This window comes from Plectropomus leopardus, chromosome 8 (genome assembly GCF_008729295.1).
Source record: "Plectropomus leopardus isolate mb chromosome 8, YSFRI_Pleo_2.0, whole genome shotgun sequence".
Taxonomy (NCBI): Eukaryota; Metazoa; Chordata; class Actinopteri; order Perciformes; family Serranidae; genus Plectropomus; species Plectropomus leopardus.
In genome coordinates, this window is record NC_056470.1 from 5,506,110 (window position 1) to 5,530,364 (window position 24,255).

At 42.5% G+C, this 24,255-nt stretch overlaps 1 protein-coding gene across 1 annotated transcript in view; it reads left to right on the forward strand.

The window, feature by feature from the left end:
• agrn (agrin) overlaps positions 1-24,255 on the forward strand; it is a 353,511-nt gene that overhangs the window by 281,385 nt on the left and 47,871 nt on the right. Inside the window, 7 exon segments of the mRNA XM_042491203.1 lie at positions 4,674-4,817; positions 7,381-7,505; positions 7,649-7,754; positions 13,394-13,466; positions 13,468-13,793; positions 17,241-17,366; positions 23,295-23,422. Of these exon segments, the coding sequence (XP_042347137.1) occupies positions 4,674-4,817; positions 7,381-7,505; positions 7,649-7,754; positions 13,394-13,466; positions 13,468-13,793; positions 17,241-17,366; positions 23,295-23,422 (1,028 nt within the window).

The window sequence follows — 24,255 nt, forward strand, 5'->3', positions numbered from 1 at the left end:
TGTCTTACTTTATTCCCCTCTGTGTTCTACCAGCTCATATCTCCTCAATATTTTGTTTTTGAAAACGTGTTTAAATTTGTTAAATGTTCTACATGTTTTCAATTCCACACTGCAGCTGTTCCATAAATTAACCCATTTGACTGTAATACAATGATATTTAGCATTAGACCTCACTAAGTTTTTCTTGAACTTTCATCTCAGATCATGTAAATTTTTCCTTATTTTACACTTTCTTACCATAAAGGGTCAGTTCACTCAAATTAGAAAAGATCATCTTTTTTTATTTGCCTCAGCTGGTAGGTAGCCATGCTGAAGGTTGTGGTTTTATTTTGTTTTGAGTTATCCATCTCTGAAACTTCTGCCTTGACCGCAAAAGTCAAGTCAGTTCATATTATTATTGTGGAGCAGCTGTGGCTTAGGAGGTAGAGTGCTCATCTACCAATCCAGAAGTGGGTGGTTCAGTCCCTGACATCCCAGTCTTTGAGCCAGACCACCTGTACATGGTCTAGTCAACCACTTCCACTTGGCGAGTTCACCACTTTAAATGCCGTCTCAAAATCAGGGTTCATATAAAGTGCTTGAAGTGCTTAAAGTACTTGAATTTGGCACACTATTTAATTACTAGAATACCTTGAAAATCAGACATTTTTAACTTGGTCCTTGAAAAAAGTACTTAAAAAATTGGAGGATAACAGAATGGAAAATTATTTCGTGAAACGTATTTGAGAAATGTTATAAACCAGGAAGTGGATGCTTGCAATATTTTTTAATTATTTAATGCAATAATTGCAACATGAGTTGCCTCCTGCTCTGCACTCTGTATATTTCCTGCTTTTTGTTGTCCTTTGCTAATCATGGGCCTTAACTGAATAAAAACAACCAGATAATTGATTTACAAAGGTACTTTTAGGCCCTGGTAGCATGTGTTTGCGTCCTTTATATATCTGCACTATTCTCTCGCAAAAGAAGGTTGGGGAAGAAACAATTTTAGCATTGTTGATAAAAAGTGCTTGGAAAAAGTAGTTGAAAGACCTAGAATTTGACTGAATTTGCCCCTGTCTGAATGAACCTTGCAAACCAACAAGCAAGGAGTGGAAACTCTCATAGAGCCCATTGATGCTGACTTACTGACCATGTGCATACGCAGTATTGTGTCATGAAAATGCTCCATACAAATAAAGTCTTGTGTGACTACCTTTCGGAATGTAGACTGCTCAGACTAAGATAAACCTTTAATATCTTTATACAGACATTTAAATTCAAAAGTTTTTGGGATTTGGATCAACAATATCCTTTTCTAGGACTGATTGTAAAGATGTATATTTACAGGAACTATTGAAAAAAACAAGCAGATTCTTAATGTCAGAGTAAAAAACTCTGACATGAAAGAAAAGAAATTCCACCAAAGAAGCTTAGGAGTAAGCCAAGTTTCACTTCTATTGGTTTTTTATATTACATTTTTTATTGTGATAAATACTGATTTTTTTTTAGGGTAGCCCATTTCATTAAATGACAAAAGGATAATACAAAAAAAATCTTGTAAACAGCAGCAGCACATACTGATCAAATATAAGTGCTACAAATACATACGCAGAACATAAAATAGGAGTAAATTATGACAGTTCTCTTTTCTACCACAGAGAGTACAGTTTGTCCCAAAGCTTGCCTCTGCATTTATACCCCACACTTTGATGGAGGGTGCTTCATTCAGTTGTAAAGGTGACTAGAGATGGAGTTACTCGCCGTGTGTGCGTGTGTTTGCGTGTGTGTGCGTGAGTGTGAATGATTATCTGATGAAAGGGTTGCAACTTGTATGGTAATAGTGTAGTGTAAGAGCTTTTAGTGGTCATGTAAGGATAGAATAGTGCCTTATAAATGCAGTATATTTACCATAACCCAACACAGAAATTCTATGTGTGCTTTACAAAGCATTACAATATAAAGAAAACACTTAACAGTAAAAGACACAAAGAAAGAACAGAGGACAGATGCTTTCTCCTGGATAAACTTACATGCAATATATGTTTATACTTTAAAGACTTTCTGACAGAATGTGAAAGTGTTTAGATTGAAGAATGTCGTTCTTTTGGAGGTGAATGAAATTACGTTGAATTAGTTAAATTTAAATGATGATCAGAGCGTTTAAAAATATACATTTAAACAGTTCAACAGGACCATTACCGATCTGAAGCTGATCTGATGTCCTAGAAGATGTAGATCCGGGGTCTTAAATTGGGGCCTGGTACATCCAGAGGATCCTCAGAGTTACTGCAGGACGGCCACCATATCATTGTTGGGCAATTTCATTTGAGTTTAAATTTAGAATTTTTTTTCAAGAGTTAAAATATGTCTACAAAATACAAGATATAAATTAAACATATTGTTAGCAAAGATAAATCTCCTAAGGAAACATTTAATTCATAGTACACAACATTAACACCAGGCTAACTGTTACCCATTAATCCATGAAACATATTGGCCAATAAACTGTCTGTAGACATTCCAGTGGGTCACAATCGATTGTTTTGTTACTTTTCATGCAGGAAACTCTAAAATACCACCCCAGAGACAAACTTGGTGTATAAAGATATGGATTTGCCAATAACTATTATTTAAATAGCTTAGTATTGTATGCAACATAAAATGCTATGTTTATTCATGGATCTTTAGACCGCCATATATGTTATTGTAGGTCCAGTTTAACATAAAACGTAGTTTTTTAATACAGTTGTATGTAGAGGGGGTCCCTGCTCCATCTCACTTTCACCCAAGGGGTGCTTGGCCTGAAAAATGGTGAAGACAACTGCTTGTGATAATCCAAACATCTCTGTGGACAGTTTTCATTGGAATTTCTTTCTAATAAAGGAAGAAACAGTCCCTTTTATAACTACTGACTCCAAGACAAATTTCCTTACAAGGACAGTAAAGAATATCATGTTTGTATTGACGGTGCATATTCAGAGTGACAGGGAAACTGGTTCTGGGAAAACATGTTATAGTTTTTTTAGACCTAATTTTTAACAACAAAAAAAAATCCACCCACCTCACAGTATTTTGATGGCACCAGAAACCTTTTGAGACAGATATCTCAAAACCTGTATAAATAAAACCCAATCTATATGGCCAGATTCCACCGGAGGTATGAGAGAAAATATATTTTTCAGCTGTAGCAGTGAAATACATTTCTCACTGAATTGATAGTTATACCACTGTGCCAACTCTACTTGAGATTAATATCATTGATTCAGCAGAGACAGTAAAAAGTAAAAAGTAAATTACCTGCTAACTAAACTACCTACCTTTAATGTACAGCGAAACTATTTGATGTTTCGTAAAAAGAGGTCCTGCTGTCTCCTATAGTCCTGTCAAGACTGCATTGAATGGACTGTTTGCATTTGTATTCAAGTGAAGCACGGGGTCAGGACCCCTTGTTTGTCTTGGTGTAATGCAATATGGTGACCGGCTCGTGTCCTGCCGCTGAGGTATCATAGGACATACGCTCCCAACGCCACAGAGCATTTTCAGTCAACAGCAGGAAGCCTGCAGGTGCCTTACCCATGGCCTGACCTTAACAAGGTTTACCCACAGCAAGCAGACAGCACACTGCACACCAATACCAGATTCAGCAGGAGAGGACAGAAAAAAATATACACATCATTGATTCTAGGAACATGATGGGGTTGATGTCCTTCCCTGGGGTTGTTTTTGTTGAGTTTCTGTTACGTCCTCCTCCTCCTCCTCCTCCCTCTGTGGCCCCTGAGGCTGTCTGAACTATTCCCAGGCCTTGACTCTCAGACATACACATATCTGAAGCCAAGTTCAGAGGCTAAGGTTGCCTCAAACACACGCTGTTTGCTATATACACCAAGCCATTCTTATCCCTCTTCCTCTCATTGTGCCTCATTGTTTTTATGCCTCCACGCCGGCAATGGCCATGGCTGGAGGCATTATGTTTTCTGGTTGTCCATCCTATTCTCATGAAATTGATATCTCAATAACGTCTTGAGGGGATTTTCTCAAATTTGGCACAAAAATCCACATGATAAGATTTTGGGGGGGGTCAAAGGTCACGGTTACTTTGACCTTGTATCTCTTAAACTCTTGAATGCTATATCTCAAGAATGCCCTGACGAAATTTCTTCAGATTTAGCACAAACGTACACTTGGACTCAAGAATAGAATGATTTGATTTTGGTGGTAAAAGATCACTGTGACCTCACAAATATATTTTAGCCATAACTCAAGCATTTCAGTGGTAATTATTAATATTATTATTTATTAATTAAAATTTTGCACAAATGTTTAATGTTATAAAATGATGTAGTGGTGATATTTTATATTCAGAAGATCGAAGGTCACTGTAACCTCCATGTTTTAGAAAAACATTTTTTCTAGCCATTTAATGTCACATCTCAGGAACAGAGGAGGAGACATTTGATCAGATTGAGTTAGTGACGCTAATCTCGTGTCCACCTTGATCTGTGCTGATTGTATAGATCTTCTATCCTGCTTGGAGGCAAGATTTTTGTGAAACAGCCACATTTTCACAGACATTTTTGTAAACTGTTTGTGCAACTTCAAACTGCTGCATGGAGCCATAACCCACAAGGCAAAAATTCTAGTTCTAGCATCAATCTTTTTCTTCCCCTGTTTCCTCTACCTCTCCATGGCAGCGTGCAACTGCGACGCAACAGGCTCGGTCCGCGATGACTGTGAGCAGATGTCGGGTCTGTGTTCCTGCAAGACGGGAGTGAAGGGCATGAGGTGCAACGTGTGTCCAGATGGAAGCAAGATGGGCATGAACGGCTGCGACAAAGGTAATAAGAGATAGTACCGAGGCAACTGGTGGGGCGTTGATAAACTGCATAAACACACACACACACATTTTCTCTCCATCATTCTCAAGAGTCTGCCACTCATCTGAACCGCAGATCATTTCTTTCTCTGTCTGCTTTTCACATCCATCTGGTTTATTGGCACAGGAGGGAAGTGAAGCAGGGCAGTTAATTGATAGTGATTTGGAAAATGCTGAATTGTATAAATGACATATGCATGACACACACCCCATTTGTATTCTCTCTGCACCATACTTGGGAAGATTCACAACACTTGTATGTTTATACGTCTGCATAAAGATTATTAATTACTCAGATTAATAATGAAAACTGCTGCAGTGATTGCACAAGCTAAAAAGATGGTTGAAGGAAAGGTTAGTTCCTGCTGTGGGGGCCTGCAGCTTCTTGATTAAGATGCACCATCAGATATCGACTGGAAGTCAACCGCTTAATGAAGCCAGCAGTCCCAGCACAGTGGTGGGGCACTCTGCCACACACCCCGCTAGATGAAAAAGACAAGGTACTGAGAAGTGGTAGCACATGAAAGCAGGAGCCAAGGGATGGGGGGTACTCTAAGCCTGTGTGATGTTGCAACAATGCAAAGACCCCCGCTCTCTCAGCCTGGCAGGTGGATGGCGGGCTCCCCGGCTACAGTTCCTGCCGCGGCAACTTCAAGGCTTCAAACGCACCTTTGGAGAGCTTCGGGAGAGATCTGTGGGAAAAAAAGAGCCAAAATATCCTGAGTGCACACCTTTACACAGTTTTTTTTGTTTTGTTTTTTACCACAGTTTGGCAGTTTGGGAAAAATGCTATGGTGAAATCATGAATAATTCACACTGTGTATCGCACAGGTAACTAGAGAATTTTATGGTTACATTACCGTCGCGCTATTGTGGTTGTAAAGAGATTCACTTACAGAGACAAACTTACAGAGTAATGAAATAATGTCGCACACTGTGTCCCCAACTCCTACACATATTTTAAAAACAGCCAGAGTGGGATGAGAGGCGTCAGGGGTGGTTGCTTTGTGCACTGCTAGCTCAGTAGCTCTCTGGTTATTAACAAAAATGTTAACGCCATCCCATAGCAAATACCTGAACTTTGAACTTCTAGCATAAAAGATATGATACTTGACAGCTCTTTGGATACCACAGCCAAAAAAAAAAATTCCAGACACATAAAATAGGATATTACTTTTCCTTTTCTATATTTTGAACCTGCCCACAGTGCTGGTGCAGAAACAAACACTGAAGACCCTTTGACTTTCTTCCTCACTGTTTCATGTATGCAGTCTTGGGGTTGAAGATCTCATTGTAGACCTGTTTTATTTATCGCTTCTGTACTTTTTTTTGCTATCAAATACATAATTAATGGAGATTGTGTAATTTAAGACATTTTTTTTTAGTAAATTTAATGCAGTTTGATATCTCCGTGCTGTATTTGTGAGTTAAAACCGTAGACTAATGGAGGTAGCTACCATGATGGCAATGGTGTCATCAATTGGTGTGTGGACACTCGAACACACTTAGGACACACTTGAAGTCAAGAGTCTGGCATTTTGGTCATCGCCATCTTGGATTTTTGGAGCCAGAAATTGACCATATGGAGAGGGTGGAAATAAACCTAACGCTAGCTGCCTGTTAGCTTAGCTGGCATTGTGCATTTAAAGTAGTTTTAATGCTATTTTTGCTAATGCAGCCAGAGCATCTTTTAGTACAACCAAATGATAAAAAACAACTTCTTTAGATAACTAAAATGTTACAGTTAACCCTCATGAACTGAAAACACTCTGAAATAGCAACAGCTACAGCTACGCCTTTACTCTGTGCAGTCGTTTTTGGGTTACCCCAAGGTTAAGTTATCTTGCTAACACTGTGGCAGTGGTAGCATAAAACCATATTTTGTTCCAGGTTGTAAATATTTCTGCTGTAAAGTTGGGCATTTTAACATGGGGGTCAATGGGGAGTCAAGTGGCCATCAGAGGAACTGCGGTTTTGCCACGTCCATATTTGCTTAATTGTCACCCTTAGAGGACGCCACATAATTAGAACAAGAGCTTGACCTCTGAAATGTAACCTCTGTTTATACACGCTGAAGCTAGAGATTAGATTTGTGTCACAAATTAGGTGAGAGGATCCAGACTTCCACTGGTCCCAGCTCTATAAAATTTTTGTGTGGATCTAAGTCTTTGGTATGTCATCATAAAAATGTAGAGGAAGCTTTGAAGCAACAGCAGCTGTATTATTACTATCCTATTAACATACAGTGCAAATTAATGTGTTACTTTTGTTTTATTTCACTTTATATTTAATCAGCCTTTACAGATTTTAAGAAACTAATTTCATGGTTGTTTAACAGGCAGAATTTTTGCAAAAGTTCTGTAATTGTGAAAGTTCAGCTTTAAATATGCAATGCAAATGTATCTTTTAATTTAACTCCGCATTTCACACAAATGCCACAACAGAAATGATAAAGCAGCTGTTCTCCGTTGCTGTACACTGTTTGATTATAAATGTGTAACAGCAAAAATCCATTTCTTCCACAGGTCCTGAGGCCCCGACTTCATGTGAAGAGTTAGTGTGCAGTTTTGGAGCCACTTGCATTGAAGTGGACAACCAAGCCCACTGCGAGTGCCCTTCACCTGACTGTGACGAGAAAAACAAAACCAAGGTGGGTCTTTCAAACTTTCCGCACCTAAGAAATAAGTTGCTTGATTTACAAGTTTGCGACAGAAGAACATTGTTTCAGTGTCCTACAGGGAGTTAACATGTGTTCCCACCTCCCCTCTCTCCATCTCTGTCACCGTGGAGCAGGTGTGTGGCTCAGACGGGGTGACCTATGCCGACCAGTGCCAGCTGAGGACCATAGCCTGTAGACAGGACAAGGACATCACAGTGCTACACTTCGGACAGTGCACAGGTGAGCCCCGTCGCAGCCTCCATGCATCACGCGTCGCACGGATGGCCAACTGTTGTCAGGCCCCGATCAAAAGATAATGAGCGGAGCCCCTGGGCCCCAAATTATCCTCCTCCTGCTGTTTCTCCTCTTATCCATCTCTCTGTCTCTGTCTCACAAAGTAAAGTCACAACAGCATGCAAATGTGCCTTGAAATTTTGTGTCAACAGGAAAACACTTGCACATTATACCGTGGCTATGCAATTTCAATCACACGTTTTTAAAGAGATACTTCACCAATTTTAAACCAGATTTGTATCCTAACATGGTAGTGTATGTCAGTGAACTGTGGTAAACTTCCCTCCTTTTAACAAGTGCCTAGATATCCCTCCTCCCCCTGTGGAAACTCTGCCAGATGATGTTAGTTGATGCAAAACACGTCATCCGGTGGTGCTTCATCGGCTTTCGTGGCTGTTGCTCTAACTATAGGTTGTGTTTCCCCATTTTCATATTGCCCGCCACCCATGCGACACTGCGGGCACAAAGACTACAGACCTAGATCAAGAGACTTACCCACCTCTCTGTCTCTTGCTCTCTCAAATTCAGACCGAAATCTAACCAAATGGTAAAACTAGGCAGCGCTGATCGAATATAAATCAAGATGATGTCACTTCATTGTCTGCTTCTCTTCTTAGAAGTTTTCAGAAACATACAGTACTGTGCAAAAGTCTTCTATTTATTTCTCTGTAGTCTCTATCCTAAAATACAACCAGAACCTACAGAAAATATGTAAAAAATAAAAAATACATATTTTAGAATAAAAAAACTTATATAGTATTTAGTGTGACCTCACTTTCCAGGTAGCATGTCTTTAAATCTCCTGTGTGGACAAGAGATTTACAGTACTTCTTACTCCAGGTTTCATTCAAGACATGTCTAAAGCTCAGTGTTGATTGTGAGCTACATATTGCTATGGTTGTATGATTCTGTGTTACATGCTAAATGTTGAATATATATGTATAAATATATATATATATATATATATATATATATATATATACATCCTCATTACAACTATGCTTAAACAGCAAATCGATGGTGGTCTAAGACTTTTGTACAGTACTGTATTTTAACGCCCTGTGAAGCTGCAATCGCGAGCGCCCACTCCCACAGGAAGTGGGCGCCATTCTGCTTCCTGCACAGTGAAAAGAGAGGCCAAAAAAACTGACATCAAATTATAAAACTGAGCAGGGCTGATTGAATATGAACAAGATTCTGTTACTGAGCTGATGCCTCAAATGTTTTCAGGAACATATTTTAGCTTACCATTTAACTGTAACATCAGATCTGAAAGGCTGCCATTGTTACACACAGACTTGTCCATATTACGTCACCCACCAGCGGGAGCATTTATTAGTGTGGTAAGGCTTGCTGCATTCTGATATTTGTAGGTTTTCTACTGTTTTGAGCAGAAATTTTCTTTTTCTCTTTTTCTCTGGTCATGTAGCACCAATTTCCAAAGTATTTCTACAGCATGGCTTAGTTTTATGTGGGGAACCCCTTTTATTTCTGTGAAATTCTTTTTAAAGCACATTTAAATATTTTATTTTAAAACATCACATTCTGATTCATGGATAAGATCACATGTAAGGAGTTTGCGTTCTGCTTCTGCTCTTCATTGTTTTAGTACTGCGCTTTTTCAAGCTGCATGATTAGGATTGTCTCATAGCAAATATTTATATTGAGTTCATTTCAGTGAGTACATAGACTACAGTATAGTAACCTCTGCCCACTTGCTCACGAGCTGTCAGGTGAGAGCCAAATAATGTGCAACACTGGAGAAAACTAAGAAAAAGAGAGACATTGTAGCGTTTTAAAAACCCAACAGCTCTATAGTTTGACTGGAGTCTGCAATCCCACACGACAGCAATGACACTTCCTCTTTGCTTTTTCACCCCTCTGTTGGGATTTGGCTTCATCTTCAAACCCTCCTGTTGGGAAATGCGTCAATCGCTCTGCAGCTTTACGCTGTCAGGAACACGACGCCCCTTCACTATGACGGCGGGTGTGCAGAATGTGTGTACTGAGCGAAAGTTGCAGCTCTTGCCCCTCGGTCCAGATGCTGATGGACATTGTTTGCATCAATGTAATAGGTGCTGGGACACACGCCAAGGCCACGGTTTTCATGTACAGTGAAGTTGTCGCACTCACTGCCAGCTTGCGTCACGACGGGGTTCTAGAGACGCCGCCGGCAAGCTCAGTGGGGGAGAGGAGTGCCAGCTGTGTGGTTCTGGCCATGAGCCATTGCCAGGTGTCTCGCATTTTGGGGGGGAAAAATGTTCGTTCACCTCTTTGCTCAGTGGGCACAGATCAGGTGACCAAACACTGTGTCGCCAGTCGTCTCCCCTGAGCGCTCTTTGTCAGACCCAAACTAGGTCATATCCATAGGAGGCGAGGCTGTTGACACGGTCTGTGTTGAATTGCTGTTGCAGGTACACAGATAAAGAATCCAAATATGCTCGGCGAGAGATCGACAAGGCTTTGATAAGTCCCCGAACATCTGGTACTTACAAATTCAGTGCCGTGGGTTACCGGCAAAAGGAGCCAAAATCCAGTCTGGTTTCACATTCCTCTGTTGCCAGGCAATAGAGATGTGGGTTGTGTGTAATCCCTCACCTAGCATTGCTGCACACAGAAGGCAAGAAGACGCCTCGCAGCGGACTCTTTCTCTATTGAACCCTCAGGGGAGGAACAGACAGGCGAGCGCTCGGGCCCACCGACAGCCACAGAGGATCTTTTAATTTCTTCTCCCGGATGCGGTCGCACTGCGGGTAGCTGCTCCGCTGCTGCTGTCGGCTCGGGGGTTAGATCTCGAGCTCATTTCACGTGTGGCTGGGTGCGAATTAGCATTTGCTCTGCCTCCACCCCTCACCATGGCACAGCCCCTGCCTGCCCTCCCTCCCGCTGTTTACATGCAGTGCTTCCAGTCTCCCGGCCCTAAGCGCTGTGGCATGCTAATGCTCACCGAGCTGCTCTGTGGCTTGACAAGCGAGCAATGCCAAGGGCCTATATAAATGAGTGGATATTGATCCTTTTTTACATCATTGATCTGTCGCGACTTTTTTTTTATTATACCACAGAGTGTGACTACTGCGGCACAGTCGGCCACTAATGGGCAGGCTGAAAAAAAATCCTGCAGGAGAAGCTCTTTAAAATCTTTCTGCTTGTGACAGAGAACTTTGAGCTAACTGTGATGTTACCCAGCTCCCTCTGAAGTCCCCAAGTTAAAAGGCAGCACAGCCACGGAGCATAGGGAGGAGTTTTTTTCTAGTTACTTTGCTGTGTCTCAGCAAAAGATGAATATCCGAGAAACCCAGCAAAAAAAAGCAAAAGTGACTGTACCAAGAAGCAGAGGGAGGGCTTTTGGACTGATGAGCAAATTCTGGCGCCGGGGGAAAATGGCCACCAAGTTGGCAATGACCTGCCTCTCCCATATGGTGTTATCACCTGTAGGTTTGCGGCAAATTGGCAACGAGTGCCAGCATATGGCGTCGGCAGCCCTCCGCCTGCATGTTAGGGTCTGTTGCCTCCACCATCTCGCTCCTCCATGTCCTGCGATTTTCTGTCATTACACAATCCCTCATTCTGTTCCCACTGTTTGCTTTGCCTATTCTCCCACTGCTAGCTTTGTTAACCTGTCTTTTCTTTCCGATTTAAACCGTGTTCTTAACACTTTTGTCCCTATCATTTCCTTCTTGGCTCTGTGGTTCTCTTGTCTTTCCTCTCCGGTCTCCTTAATCCAGATTTTTTCTCCTCCTCCTCGCTGAGCGTGGCTGACACCACAAACAATCTTAATAACCACCTTTCAACAATAACTACACGACTGAGACAAGCCAAGACGACAGTGATTTTTTTTTTCCTACCATGTGACACAACAGTCCATTGCTCCACTGAGAGGAAAAAAAGCAGAAAAAAAAGGCAAATGGACTGTTAAACCTGATTAAGAGAAGCATCAGCTGAACAGACTCTGCTGCCAGTCCCTCTCTCCTCTTTTCTTTCGTTATCCCGTGTCACGGCGCTCGCTGCTCAAGATATGCACACACACCCAAACACACATTAGGCACTTCCCAGGGAGCGGGCCGCCTGACGCTAAGCTTGGCACCTGACTGACAGGTGTAGCCAAGAGGAAAGGCAATGCATGCCACTATTCTTGGCGATAGCATCACTGCTCTGTGCACTCCACTCCAAATCTCTCTCTCTCTATACAAATATCTGTCGAGCTTTAAGCTGACATCCCGTGTGTCTCCCAGGCTTTCTGCCGTCTCAGTAGGTATCACATTTCACACCCGGGTGAATAATTGCCGATCAAATAGGCGATTATAGCAGTGTAATTAAGTCCTACACATAATGTTAGGCGAATCCTAATGAGGCGCAAATCTACAGTATAGGGATATTTTTTTTCATCTTCTGTTCATTTCACCCACACATCTATACTCGTGGGACGTAAAGAAGTAAAGCAAGAACGACAGTATTGTCACGCCTGCTTGCCTCGGCTAAATCCGAAGTGCTCACTTACGTAGCATCTCCCTGCCAACTTCACTTCTCCCCCTCAGGAGTTTTTGTCCTATTTATCGTTCTTTTATCGCAGACAGTTTGTCCTTTTGCACCAGAGCTTTTTGCATTGGTAATGATGGTCTCTCTGCAGAGAGCCTCTTCTCTCTCCCTCATTTGGAGTGATTTTTATGTTGCTGCGTTTGTGTGTGTGTGTGTGTGTGTGTGTGTGTGTGTGCGTGCGTGCGTGCGTGCGTGCGTGCGTGCGTGCATGTGTGCGTGTTTGCGTGTGTCTGTTGACAGCAGTGTGTTTGTGGTGGCGTTGACGGATGCTCATGCTCTCTGCAAGCAGCAGTGTGCCGTCTTTGAAGCCAGAGTTAAAGCCGGCTTTTTTTGCCCCATTTCTATCAATCATTCATCACCGGAGGCACTGGCTGTTGGTGATTAAAGCTTTGCTACTGGAGGGCAGCATTTGAATATGGATATATAATTCATAGGCATTGGCACAGCATGCACACAACACATGAACACGCATATTGTGTACACACATACATGCCATATGCGTGCACACACACACACTGCGCATTGTGCATTGACACCAACTGGAGTAGTTTAACCCTGTCTGGGCACATAACTCATCTGCAGCCAAAACCCACTGCAGTGCATATAACTCTGACTGCAGTATGTCATCTGCTGGCATATTCCATATTCACTCTGCATATGGATGCACTTCCATTACTTAAGGTTTGTCAGATAAAGAGTCTTGACATCTCATCCATTGCAGGGTTTTTAATCAGTGGTTGCTTTTACAGATGGGAGTCTGCATATGTTTGTGTGCTCTTTTTTAATGTAATTTCATAATGACATTGTTGAGCATCAGGGAGGAGGGTTAGAAGATTAAAAAGGGCATATTATTCAGTAAATGCAGAGGTAAAAAGTTATTGTCAACAGTAGGTTGTAATAACCGTTAAGTGGCTTTGTTTTGCTTTATTGGCTAATGATGTTTTTATTTCCTCTGGTGTGGTTTCTGAGGTTGTAACCGAGTTAGGTGAAGAAAAATCAAACATTTTCATCGTCATTCATCCATTGCTTCCTCCCCTTCCCTCCACCAGAAACCATCACTGAGCCGGCAGACCGACCCACCCCCAACCCCCTCGCCTCCCCCCCCAACCCCACCCCCGCCCCCCCCCCCCCCCCCCCCCTTCCACCCTAACATGGTGCAGGCCATCCCGCCTCCAAGGACGGCCGAGAAAGAGAGCCCTGAGCACACCTCGTCCCCCACCCTCATCTACAACCGAGCAAACCACCACCACCCCATCCGCACCCAGCCGCCTCAGTCCACCGCTGCTGCCGCCACCTCCGCCCCAACTCCCTCCGCCGCCGCGGTCTCCTTTGAGGGATCGGGCAGTGGGGAGCCAAGCGGGGACGACCAGACCGAAGAAGAGGAGGAGCAGGAAGAGGAAGCAGGTAGCGGCGTCCCACCAGAGGCCAGTGGGGCAGAGGAGCCTGTCGGTAAATCACTGCTCTTTCACTTCATTACCCATAATGCTTTGAGGGGTGTGTGGGAGGGTCTTTTTTTCCATCAAGGGTTTGAACTCAGTCTTCTTAGTCGACATCACACATTCATGCCATCATGTGTTAATTAAGGGTTACATTAACATCAGCACAGGCTTCCGTATTTCTATGCAAATTGAGACAAATGTCAAAAGCAGGCAGACAGGGAGGAGAAATCTTTGTAAACACACGCCGTTAGTGTCATTTCCACTCGCTTAAGATGTATAACTCAATTTCAGACAGAAAGGAATGTATTTGCATGGTTCAGTGTTGCTACATCACCCATGCTCTTTTCTCCCATTCCACCGGCACGCTCGCTCTCAACAGCTAGCAAAACAAACCCAGGCTCTGTAAAATACACTCTCGGCAGGCCAGATGAAACTGCTGGCCCGCATCTGGAGGATCTCTGGAGCCTGACTTGACAGGCTGATGTGACTAGGAGGTTGAGGTGTGAGTGTGTGTGGGGGCTGCGTACCTTGTCACATGACTAGTGTCAAATCTTTCCCGACATGCCCCCCTGACTGTAACAGCAGGCCGCGGTTCCTGGGCCTCAGCTTGGACAGCAAGGGATGACTGAGACTTTTCAATCAGACCTTTTTTTTATTATTTTTCTGTTGTTGTTTTCTATCCATCCATCCACCTCCCCTGACAGCTTGCAGTAACAGGATAGGATTGATGGAACAGCGTGGCCCCAGTGTGCTCTTCCTCGGCTCTTCCTCCTCCTCCCCTCTCTCTCCTTCTCCCGGAGTCTTAGATTTATTCTCTTGTCAGAGGCTGACCAAAGTGCTCGGTGGCGCGAGAGACATGTTGCCTGTCTGCCAAGGAGACCCGGTAGCTTGTGGCTGTGGTTGTTTGTGTGTGAATGAATGTGTATTCAAGCATGCCTGGGTGTGTTTTTCCCATTTTGCGTGCTCGCTGAAATACTATCGCTCACGTCAATCTGTGATCAGAGTGTGAGCAGATTAGGAGATTGTATGATTGTGATTTCAACATGGATATTAAAACCTACACTAATGCATTTCTTTATGATTGTGTGTATGTTTTATATGTATGTTGAAGTCTAATTTTTGATGTGTGTGTGTAATTTAAATTATCTTCAGGGGCAGTGGCGGATCTCCCTAAAAGCAACACAGGCAGCTGCCCAGTGTGTTACCTCAGTTATTTATTTGTGTTTATTTTTCATTAGCTCTTGATCTTGTTAATAATGAATTCAAAAAATATACATTAAAGGAATAGTTCTGATTTTTTTGAGGTGGGGTTGTATGAGGTACTTGCTGCTGCTGGAGTCCAACCAGGAAGCTAAGCAATGTACTGCTATTGATGGGGCAGGCAACAAAATGTATTTTAGCCACCTGAAAAAAAGTAATACCTAAAAATGTCAATAACAGTTTAAGTGTATGCTATATTGAGAGTATTTTCACTGATTTACCTTGTCATCACATAGCCCAGTTTTACAGGGAAGCTATAAACGGCTCCAGTTCCACAATCTATGCTCTCGTCAAAGCCACATGACTCCATTAAGAAAAACAATACTTTTAGCTATCTGAGCATAGGAGCTGCTGGTCTACGCTGCTTCGATCAGTTAGTTAATTAGTGTTTTTGTGTGATTTTGGTGACAGAACTTACCCCTTTAAATACCAAAGCTACACGATAGCCCAAACTAACTAACTAATTGAGGCAGTGGTAGGCAAGCAGCTCCTGTATTCAGCAAAGATAAATCACTGTTTTTCTGAATGGAGTCTGGTACTTCATGACTGCTTCTTTTGCCGATTTAAAGTCACTGTCTGACAGTAAGGCAAAGCAGGTTACATGCTCTCAATTTAGCATTCACGTAAACTGATATAGATTGTTTTTTTGTAAGGACTCTTACTGTCCCCTCCACAGCTGTAGATTGCTAAGCCTCTGTGTCGGACTCCAGCCTGTTTCTCCAAATTGGGAGCATGCTGACTGACATTGACTTTAGTGTATATATGTTAATACGCACCCCATACACCCTTTAATTATAAAAAATATTTGGGGTGGGTGCAGAGGAAGCATACTTAGGGTGCTAAATGTGCAAGATCTGGCACTGTTTAGGGACATATTTCAGACTAAAGACCACTTAAGTGGAGATGGTTTGTGCATTTTGGGACAAAAGCTGTGTCCGCAGTTGGGAAAAGCTAATTTATTTGGTTAAGGTTATTGTTAGATTAAGATAAGGATACGGCAAATAGTGGTTAGGGTTAGGTCTCCAAGAAATAAATACAAGTCTCTTTAATGTCCCCAAAAGGGTTGTAAGTAAACGTGTGTGTGTGTGTGTGTGTGTGAGTGTGTGTGTGTTACTCCTATCTCCCTCTCCTCATGTCACTGAGTTTGTCCAATTCCGAGTTCACGTATCACTGTCTGAGTATATAAATGTGAGCAGGCCAGAGGTGTGCGTTTGTACGTGTTTTTGTATCCCCGCTCTGTTGAAATTTGCCCTTATCTGTGGCCAAGCGTGTCACTATGCGTGTGTGTGTGTGTGTATTTATTTGACAGCTTTCATGGCTCCCACTGGAGTCATGCGGTGTCCCCTTGCTGTTGTGCACTGCCCTCTTTTCCCCAGCCAGTGCTCACCTCTTCAGCCCAGCATCTGTAAATCTGCAAACCACACGCCAACAGATGCCCTATAAACCCCTCTACCCCCACCCCCCCCCCCCCGCCCCCTTTGCCCGCGAGTCCTTGAGCGGGACGTCCCTCGCCTCTGACGTCTTTACGACTTGTTTAGCCGCTAGCTGTTTGCCTCCACGATTATTTCTAATCTCTGCGCGGCCATAAACTGCGCCGCTTCGACCAAGACACCCCCTCCACCAGCACCATCATTAGAGGGGACGGAGCTCCACTGCTGTTACACACTCTCATCCTTCAGAGAGAGAAAGCCCAGCCACTTTTATGTCTTTTATGTCCCAAGATAGCCAGATATTCAGGGACCATATCGCAAACACGACTGTATGTATTTTTTCTCCTGGGAAGCCTTGAAGGTAACTGTCAGCCAATCAGCAGTGGGTAGTTATCACATCCCCTCATCATTTAAAGTGCTCCGTGTGTGACACGACTGGCAACAGTGGCCATTATGTGTTCTCCACCCGACAAAATGAGTTCCAGGTGTAAAATCAATTCCCACCAAAATGACATATAATCATTCCTGACAGATGCCTCGGTTAACGTCTAATCACAGGTCAGCAGACTGAGAACTCGCGACCATCTGCAGAAGAAAGAGCAAGTTGTGGAAAAAACACAAAAGATTTTGTAGGTTTGGACTTTAGAAACACTTCCCATCCTCCAGAGCCCTGGAAAGTCTCTCCCCTCTGAGATAAGCTGGATTGAATTTATGATTTTTCCGAAGCTTCATGAATTATTATGAGCCCCTGTGTATCACCCCCTCAGGTCCCACGTTGGCAAGCACCACTGTACCCACAGCTGAGGACAGGTCGTCCTGTGACAACACAGAGTTCGGCTGCTGCCCCGACAGCAAGACACCGTCCAGCACTCCAGATGGCGCCAACTGCCCCTGTAAGTCAGAATACCCCTCCAAAAAAACACTTTCCCTACCCTGTTATCACCTTGATATTACCCTGTTCTTCCTCCTCTGTGTTTCTGTCTCCTGCTGGCATATATTATATGAGACTAGATCCTGATGGGACTTCACGTTTCTGGGTTTTACTATCTATATTTTAAGATAGAGTAAGAAAGTATCAGAATTTGCAATTAGCTAGCTTTAGATATATCCTCTCAGATTTTAAAACATTCAAACAACGAAAACTTATATATGACCGTTTACTTTCTTTCAAAGAACTAATGAAGCATACTGCTTTCATGCCCGTTCGTTAAAGGGATAGTTTGGATTTTTTGAAGTGGAGTTGTATGAGGCGCTGACAAGAGGCAGAAATGGAAACTTCCTGCTCCTGCTGCAGCAAAAGAATGTGTTTTAGCCACCTAAAAAGTTACACCTTAAACAATATCAGTATACGAGATTATTTTCACCGCTGAATCCTCTCTGTCAGACAGCGATTCCTGAACTAAAGCTGTTATATTACTTCCTATAAAGCCAGACTACATTAAGAAAACTGTGATTTAAAATCACTGAACACAGGAGCTGCTTTTTTTTCTTTGTGTTATTGTGAATTTTGTGTTTTAAAGAGTTAATTCGGATTCACTGAAATCACACAATGACACAAATTAACTAACTGATAAAAGAAACAGTAGACCAGCAGCTCCTATGTTCAGCATTAATGCCTTCCCTGTCAAAATGGGCTGTCTGATGGAAAGGTAACGCAGTGAAACAAATCAATATAGCATACACTTAAACTGATTTAAATTTTTTTAGGGTTGCACTTTTTTAGCTGGCTAAATTATGTTTTGTTGCTGACCCCTGTCCAAAGCAGTACATAACTTTCATTTCTGACTCCAGCCTGCTTCTCCAACCTGGGGGCGTGCCCACCACCATCATGTAGATAATACACTGACTATGAATAAGTACAAACAACCAAACCAGAACTTTCCCTTTAAGTATGGAGCTGGAGCCATTAGATGATTAGCTTAGCTTAGCATAAAGGCTGGGAGCAGGGGGAAAGAGCTAGCCTGTTGCTCCAAAGTTGAAATAAAAAAATACTTTTGCTATTAAACACACACACAAACATGATAACAATTTGTAGTTTTTTAATGATTTATGAGCATTTTGCAAGGTACAAGGTAGATTTATTAGTCATTATTTAAAAACATAGTTTAAAAATGTAATGGGTATTTTATAAATGGATCAGATTCCCAGCTGTTTCACATAATCTTTTTTACCATACGTGTCTGGAAAAAAGGAGCACTTTGCACTTATGTTTCTGTGATTTAAAACTGGATTTTTTTTCATCTATGGAACACAGTCCCAGAACTTCCACTTTGACTTTGACTTCCACTGATACCTCATGCTAGTAATCACCCGCTTTACTATTACTGTACTGAATGCAGAGTGGCACTGCACAGACTACTCATCTAACGTCTCTCCTTCTATTTCCTTCTTTTTTTAAATCCCCTGTCTTCAATTTATAACCTTAATTTGTTGATGCATTGAGTATCAACACAATATTTTTTTTCATATTTAATGTTTACTTCGGGAATAGTGATATTGTGCCATCTGCCTTAAACAACCAGATGAGCAGGTGCTGTTTTTTTTCACTCTGCGGTATTCTTTCATGAATCACCAGCCTCATATGTAAATGATCATGTTGGCAGGTGGCAGTAAATAAAAAAACAATCCATAAACTGTGGAAGTCTCCTCTCAGTTATCTGTGGTTATCAGTTTGATGACACAAAACAGTATGACTGATATTAGTCATACAATGGCTGATTCCCAGTAAGATTCATTTTCTTTCATTATTCTCTACAAATTTAAATGAACTTTGGTTTGATACGGGAGTCAACTTCATATTTTAGGTTTATAAATAACCATCAGCGTCTCTATTCCTGCTTTTTCTGTCTCCTTTCACCTTCTTCTCTGTTTATTTTAATGTCCCACCTCTCCTTTTATTCACCCCCTTCACACACACCTTCTTCTCTGTATCAGTCGGTATCTCCCTCTCCAGCTATATCTCACTCTTTTCTCTCCCTGAACTCAGTCAATCTCAGTCCAGTCTTGCATCAGTTCATTTCTCTGTGGAGTTGAGCGAGGAGAAAGAAGAGAGACTACCAGAGGCCGACGAGTGCCGTTGTACCAATCAGTGCCTTCTGCCAGACTCGGTTCATAAAGATAAAGGGCTTCTTTCTCCCCTTTGCTTCTTCGTCTCTCTCCCTGCCTCCATCCCTCAGCTGAAATCTGCTCTCTATTTGTCCCAGTGGTGTTAGTCTGACTGATTGTGAAAGGAGGAATTCTCTATGGCTCCGAAGGGAGCTCCAGGTCATGACTTTAAAGAGCCGAGGCCACAAATTAGCACGTGGTGTTGCATTTCTGCCGTGTTGAAGGTCCCAAAGCCTTTCAATAAACCAGCAGAGTTCAATGCCACACAATCCATAACATCATCTGAAGATATGAGGCCACCTTTGGCCCTCCGAAGCCTCATTGTTTTCACTGAATTTACAGCCAAACACACATCTGTTCAGGTTACACTGGATGACATTTGGCTCCAAATCCAGACGATAGAGGAATGTGCTCTATGAGCACCTGTGACAGGTTTTAGCTGTAAAACAACAGTTGTTACAAATCCGCCAAAGCCTGTAAATATTTATCTCAGCCAACAATGACAGCGCGGCGGCAATCAATACTTCATTCAGCTCAAGTGTTACCAATAAAAGCAGGCAGCGCGATAGGCTGATCGATATGCCGGATCTTTTTCCTCCTGAGGAGGGTTTAGCCGAGCCTGCACTCATTAGAAGTGAAATGACACGTCCCTCATGCGAGAATATACATCGTCCTCCATCTGATTGTACCGTCCAGTTTATTGATGTGTGCCCGGCTGTCTTGAAAAGGACTCATTCTTGGCTGTTCCAATCTTCCCATTTTATTGAGACATCAAATAGTGGCTCAAGGTTGAGTTTAGTCCAAAGGAGATGTTTGAAACCCTTTTTGTATTCTGTTGTAAAGCTTCAAAGTGGACGTCAGACCTTGGTTAAGAATGCTTAAAGGGATAGTTTGGATTTTTTGAAGTGGAACTGTATGGGGTACTTATCTATAGTCAGTGTACTACATCCAGTAGATCAGTAAGTCGGCTTGGCAGCAGTTTGGAGAAGCAGGTTGGAGTCCTACACAGACGCTAAGCAATGTACTGCTGCAGATGGGAGAAAGCAACAAAACATATTTTAGCCACTATGGTTTGGGGGTATGCAATATTTAATACCTTCATTCTTTCCTGAAACATCACCAGGGTGTACGGTATATGATGGTATCAGTATTAATTAATTTTATTAATTAATTGGCGAGTCTTAAGTGTTTACTCATCATAAATTAGGGTTATTAGGCCTCTTAAAAAGTCCCACCTAAGAAAAGTTCTGAATCTATGCTCTCATCAAATCCACCAGACTCCATCGACAAAAAAAAAAAAGCTGAGTCGATCAGTAAGTTAGTCTGTGTTATGGTCTGACTTGAATCCTGTGAATCCTGACTATGTCTTCTTCTCTCGTCCCTCAACCTGACCAACTGACAACTACGTGAACTGCACCAACTAGCTGTTTGACCAATGCCTGCACCATACTATAAACATATCCCACTTTTCAGACATATCCCAATTTCACTCTTACACTAATCAACGAATTTTGAACGGCCGTGAAGCGGAGTGATACATGCAGAGTTAAAATTTAACAGTGCCAGTGATGTTGCACTCCAATTTTAGCACTAATGGAATGCCTCTCCACCAATCAAATTGCCTGGTCGTAACTAACTCTTGTATAAGAGAAACTATTTACATGACACTATATTTATAATTCTTTTAATTGTGTATTTAAGATGGTGTTACAGAAAAGAAAATGTTATTTTTTTGCACTTTCTAAGGTCATGTATTTGTCGCTTTTTGGGGTTTTTTTTAAACTTTTTTTTCTTTTTGTTTTTTTGTCTCTTTTTTTGTAATTTCTCACATATTTTTTGGGCAATTTTTGTTAAGTTGCTTATTACCTTCCACCCATGTTTTTGTAAGAAATCAAGCCAATTTGCTCAGGTTTCAAAGGGTTTAACACCAGAGTGACACAATAACACAAACAAAATAACGGATCGAGGCAGCAGCAGTTCCTGTGTTCAACAATATTAAATCACTGCTTTTCTCAATGGAGTCTGGCTTTAAATACAGCAATACAACATCTACATTTTACTGTTATAAATCACTGTCTCACAGTAAGGTAAAGGAGTGACCATAGTTTAAATTTAGCATGCGCTTTTTTTCCAGTCCCCTCCACAGACATTGATTGCTTAGCTTCCTTGTCAGACTCTAGCCTGCCTCTCCAAACTGGGGGCGTGCTGACTGATATCTATTGTACGTAATACACTGACTATGGATATGTACCCCATACAACCCCACTTCAAAACATGGGAACTATCCCTTTAAGGGGTTGTTTCACTTACCTGCCATATGACTGAACCATGGAGATTGTTTTGGGTTTATTTGTGCAAGTATTGAGACATCTTTTCTGGTGCCAAAAAGGCTTCAGTGCAACATTGCTTTCTTGGCCCTAATGTGTTGCTCAGAAAAATCACCCCAGGCTCTCCATATGTTACATTTAAACAAGGCAATACCATCCATGTGACATCAAAGATAATGACCAGCAAATGCTCATGTGCAAAGTTAATGGCTCGCTAAGCTCCAGCTACTGTAAAGTCTTCCATATGCCAGCGAGTCTGACAAATCCATTACATTTTACAGTTCACTAGAATCTGATAGTCAAATAGCTCCGTCCCTCCTTTTATCACTCTCTTTCTTCCTCTCGTTACGTCCGTCACGGCAGTGGGCTGGAAAATCACCCTCTCTGATGTTTGTCTTCCCTGCAGATTAAAAGTCAGATCTCTCTCTCTCTCTCTCTCTCTCTGTCCCCTCTGCCCCCGCCCGCCCCCCCCCTGGCGGCATTAAGGAGGGCCGCCGTCACTTCTGGATTGATGTGTGCTGCCCCGCGAAAGCACTGTAAAGATGGAGGGGGAGACAGAGGGAGCGGGGCACATAGCATGTCTCCAGTGTCTGCTGTCCTTTTCATGCAATTTTAACCAGGCTGTGTCAGTCACCGGTCTGGCGGCATTAAGGAGACAATTACGGCTATCTTTCACGATAATCATACAAGTGCTCTTCCCCGTTGTCCCTGGTGTTGCTCCGGCAGGGGCAGCCATGATTGATTTGGTCAATTTGTTCTGCTGATTACGAGCAGCGTGGAAGCATGGCATCAGCGCCTCGCATGTTCCTCTGCTCTTCACCTCGCACACAAATCCTCTCCGCTTTCAGCTTTATTTCGAGGCCCTCTCTTCTCTGGCAGGAAGAAAAAAAGAAAAAAAACGTATAGAGAGTTGATAAATGTTGGACAACATAACCCTCAAGGTCGCACAGGGAGGAGCTCGCTTTGCTGAAGAAGGCACTTTTGAGAGTGCCTGTGGGCTGTTTCCTCTTGTGTGTTTTGTTTTTTTCCCTCTTGTATTTGTGTGTCTGTCTAACTTGTTGTCTCTTTACCCAGCCCTCCATGCCTCGGCCAGCTTTTGGGATGAGTCTCAGTCTGGTAAAACTGGCCCGTTTTTCCACCTTCCCTCCTTCTTTGTTCCTTCCTCTCATATCTCACAGTCCACCTCTTCCACCACCACAACCTCCACCACCACTACACCCCCCCTTCCCCCAAACTCCAACACACACACAAACACACAATCCATCACTAACCCAAAAACTGGCACCACCCCCAAAACGAGCACTGTGTGAAGGCAGCGGGAACTGAGTGATAGAAGAAGGTTTTGAGCTGCGGTTCTTCAGTATCATATCTTCTTTCCTCTCCTTCCAGCCACCATGAGGTTCGATGGTTCCTTAAACTTGGACCAGGTGGAGGGCCAGGAGATTTTCTACACACCCGAGATGGACGACCCCAAGTCAGAGCTGTTTGGAGAGACGGCCCGCAGCATAGAGAGTGCTGTAAGTGTAGTGTTGGGAATAGTGTTCAGGTAGCAATAATGATATTTGTTTATATTTACAATCTTCTTATCCATCAATATATTTCCATTTCATTCCTATTTTTAGTCTAAGAAACTGTCTAAAGACTGAAAAGTTGAAGTCATCAGCAAAAAAAATTGTACACTACTAGGCTAAAATACAAAAGGATTGCATGGCTTTTGCAGCTGATAAACCTGCACAAATACAACAAAAGGAAACCACATAGTTCTCAAAGCTCTGCAAAGAGTGAAATGCACCTCTGACTATGCAGCCAAGCAAATAGCGTCTTGATTTTCTTGTGCCATTTGCACTTTGAATTAGGTAATATGCATCCATTTGGCGCAAAATGAGCCTTGTTGCAAAAACAGTCCAATTCACAAAGATCAGCGCTAATAGCCACACACAGTTATGTTGAAATTATTAGCATCCACAGAGAGATGGTGGTAAATGAAGTGGTCAGGACCTGAATTGCACTGTCTGAAAATTGCACTTTTCTTTATCTTTCTGTCATTGTTCTGCCGACTGTGTTCTTGGCACAAAGGTAACATGTATACTTGCGATGCGGATTTGCAGTTAGATGCATAAAAAAGGAAATTGCACTCATTTGCAAAACTTTATGGGCGTGTTTGGGCTGTAATATCATTAGCGTGTTACCTTTTGTGAACTGGCCCTTGAGACAGAGCTGGTAACAGCTGAAAGTGATGCCCAGTTCATGCTGCTACCAGTAGCTGCAATCCATTTTTTGTGAGTACACCCCTGAAAGGTTTTGCTGCCTCAGCTTTTCTTGGTGAGGTGTGATTAGAAGTATATGGTGG